Source organism: Lathyrus oleraceus, chromosome 1 (assembly GCF_024323335.1).
Source record: "Lathyrus oleraceus cultivar Zhongwan6 chromosome 1, CAAS_Psat_ZW6_1.0, whole genome shotgun sequence".
In the NCBI taxonomy this organism is placed as follows: Eukaryota; Viridiplantae; Streptophyta; class Magnoliopsida; order Fabales; family Fabaceae; genus Lathyrus; species Lathyrus oleraceus.
In genome coordinates this window covers 61,551,763-61,553,675 of record NC_066579.1, presented here as the reverse complement: position 1 = coordinate 61,553,675, position 1,913 = coordinate 61,551,763, and the positions used below count along the sequence as shown (strand labels likewise).

The 1,913-nt window shown below is 21.9% G+C and overlaps 1 protein-coding gene across 1 annotated transcript; it reads left to right on the top strand.

The window, feature by feature from the left end:
* Positions 1-315: 315 nt before the first annotated feature.
* Positions 316-999, top strand: LOC127115221 (male-cone protein 1). Its single transcript, XM_051046817.1, has 2 exons — positions 316-689; positions 781-999. Exons 1-2 carry the CDS (start codon positions 380-382, stop codon positions 816-818), a joined length of 348 nt encoding a protein of 115 aa, XP_050902774.1. The 5' UTR covers positions 316-379; the 3' UTR covers positions 819-999.
* The last annotated feature ends 914 nt before the right edge of the window (positions 1,000-1,913 follow it).

Genomic DNA, 1,913 nt, shown 5'->3' with positions numbered 1-1,913 from the left:
TGTAAAAAGTAAAAAAATGACACTTAAAAAGGAACGGAGGGAGTAATAAAAAAAACTTAAAAGAAAATATAATATAGGTAAATACCAACTATTAAAATATATATCAAAAAATTCTAAAATTATTAAAAACTTTGTATTTAAGTTGATCATGATAAAATAATTCAACTATTAGATTAATTTAGTTTTGTTTATAAAAAATAATAATTGAAGGTTTTTTAATATTTGGTTTTATTAATTATATTTTTGTCAAGTCAAACGAAAATAATATTTTTGTCACATCATCGTTCTACTATATAAACCAGTCTCTAGTGCACTATTTGTTATATAAACTAAAAACATCTTTCATATTATTCTTGATCAAACTAAAATTCACATCACCATGGCAACTAGATGTTTATGCTTTGCAACATTAATGCTTACTGCAAGCATCTTAGTATTAGGAATATCTGCTCAAATTGAATGTGGTGGTAACTTAATTGCCATTGGAAAGCAATGCATAAGTTTCGTTCAAAAGGAAGGGCCAAAAGTTCCACCTTCAAAATCTTGTTGTGAAGCATTACAAGGTGCTAATGTCTCGTGTTATTGCAAATATGTGACTCCTGTTATTGAGAGTAAATTCAGCATAGAAAAAGCTTTGTACGTGGCAAAAACATGTCAAGCTCAAAATATTCCTACTGATAAGTGTGGAAGTAAGTTAACATCTTTTTATTATCTATCTAATAAAATATTAATTTTTGAATGAAAATAATATTAATTCCTTCTACATTTGTATTCTTCCAGGTTATACTATTCCTCACCCTCCTTCATCGAAGGCTTAAAGACAACATTGAATGCATGAAACTGATGCTCATGAATAAAATAAAATAGACATGTGGTGCATCTTTTCAGTTATTAGTTATATTTTCTCTTCCTTTGATTGGTATTTACATGAGTTAAATAACATGATTTCATTGTAACGAGTATAAAAAGTTGCAAGGTGTTATTAGGTGCATGCATTAATTTTTCAGTGTTTTTACCATCTTCAATATTTTCTGTAGTAGTTAAAATCTGTTTATTACAACAAAATATATATATATATATATATATATATATATATATATATATATATATATATATATATATATATATTTGTTAGGGACAATTACGAAAAAGATTTTAACATTAAAAGATTATCTATTTATTATAAATGTAAGGTTGTCATCTATTTAATATAAATCCAAGATTGTCATCATAACAGCCTTAATCACACCACATCTTGATAGCAACTTTAAACACAAACTCTAATTTTATATTTTATTAATTTCACTCTACATTAATAATAAATAATAATAATAATAATAATATAATATCATATTCAATCACCCCTATTAGAAATCTTCAAATGAAAATCATTATTAGAAAAATTTGTTCAATTCAACTCTATTTTTTTTCTATTTTTCTCTTTTTTGTTCGTCAACTTTACAAATTTATATGTTTAAATAATAACTTATAAAAATCAAAATGAAATATAATTATCTTAAAAATATATTAAAAAATATAAATAACTTTTATATAACTAATTTATAATAGAAAAGAAATAAAAAATATAAATAAGCTTTTTTATATATAATTTTGGATTCCAAATACATTTTAGAAATATATTATTATGATTAATATTATCAAATTATTAGTGTAGGATTAATTTTTTATTTGTCTGATGATATATATATATATATATATATATATATATATATATATATATATATATATATATATATATATATATATATATATATATATATATATATAAAATGAACGAGTGGGTGATTGTAGTTAAAAAGTAATGGTTAAAGAGTATAAAAAGTGGTCATTCAAAGGTTATTGTGCTGAGAAAAATATATTTTAAAAAAATAATATGAAAATAATCGTTGATA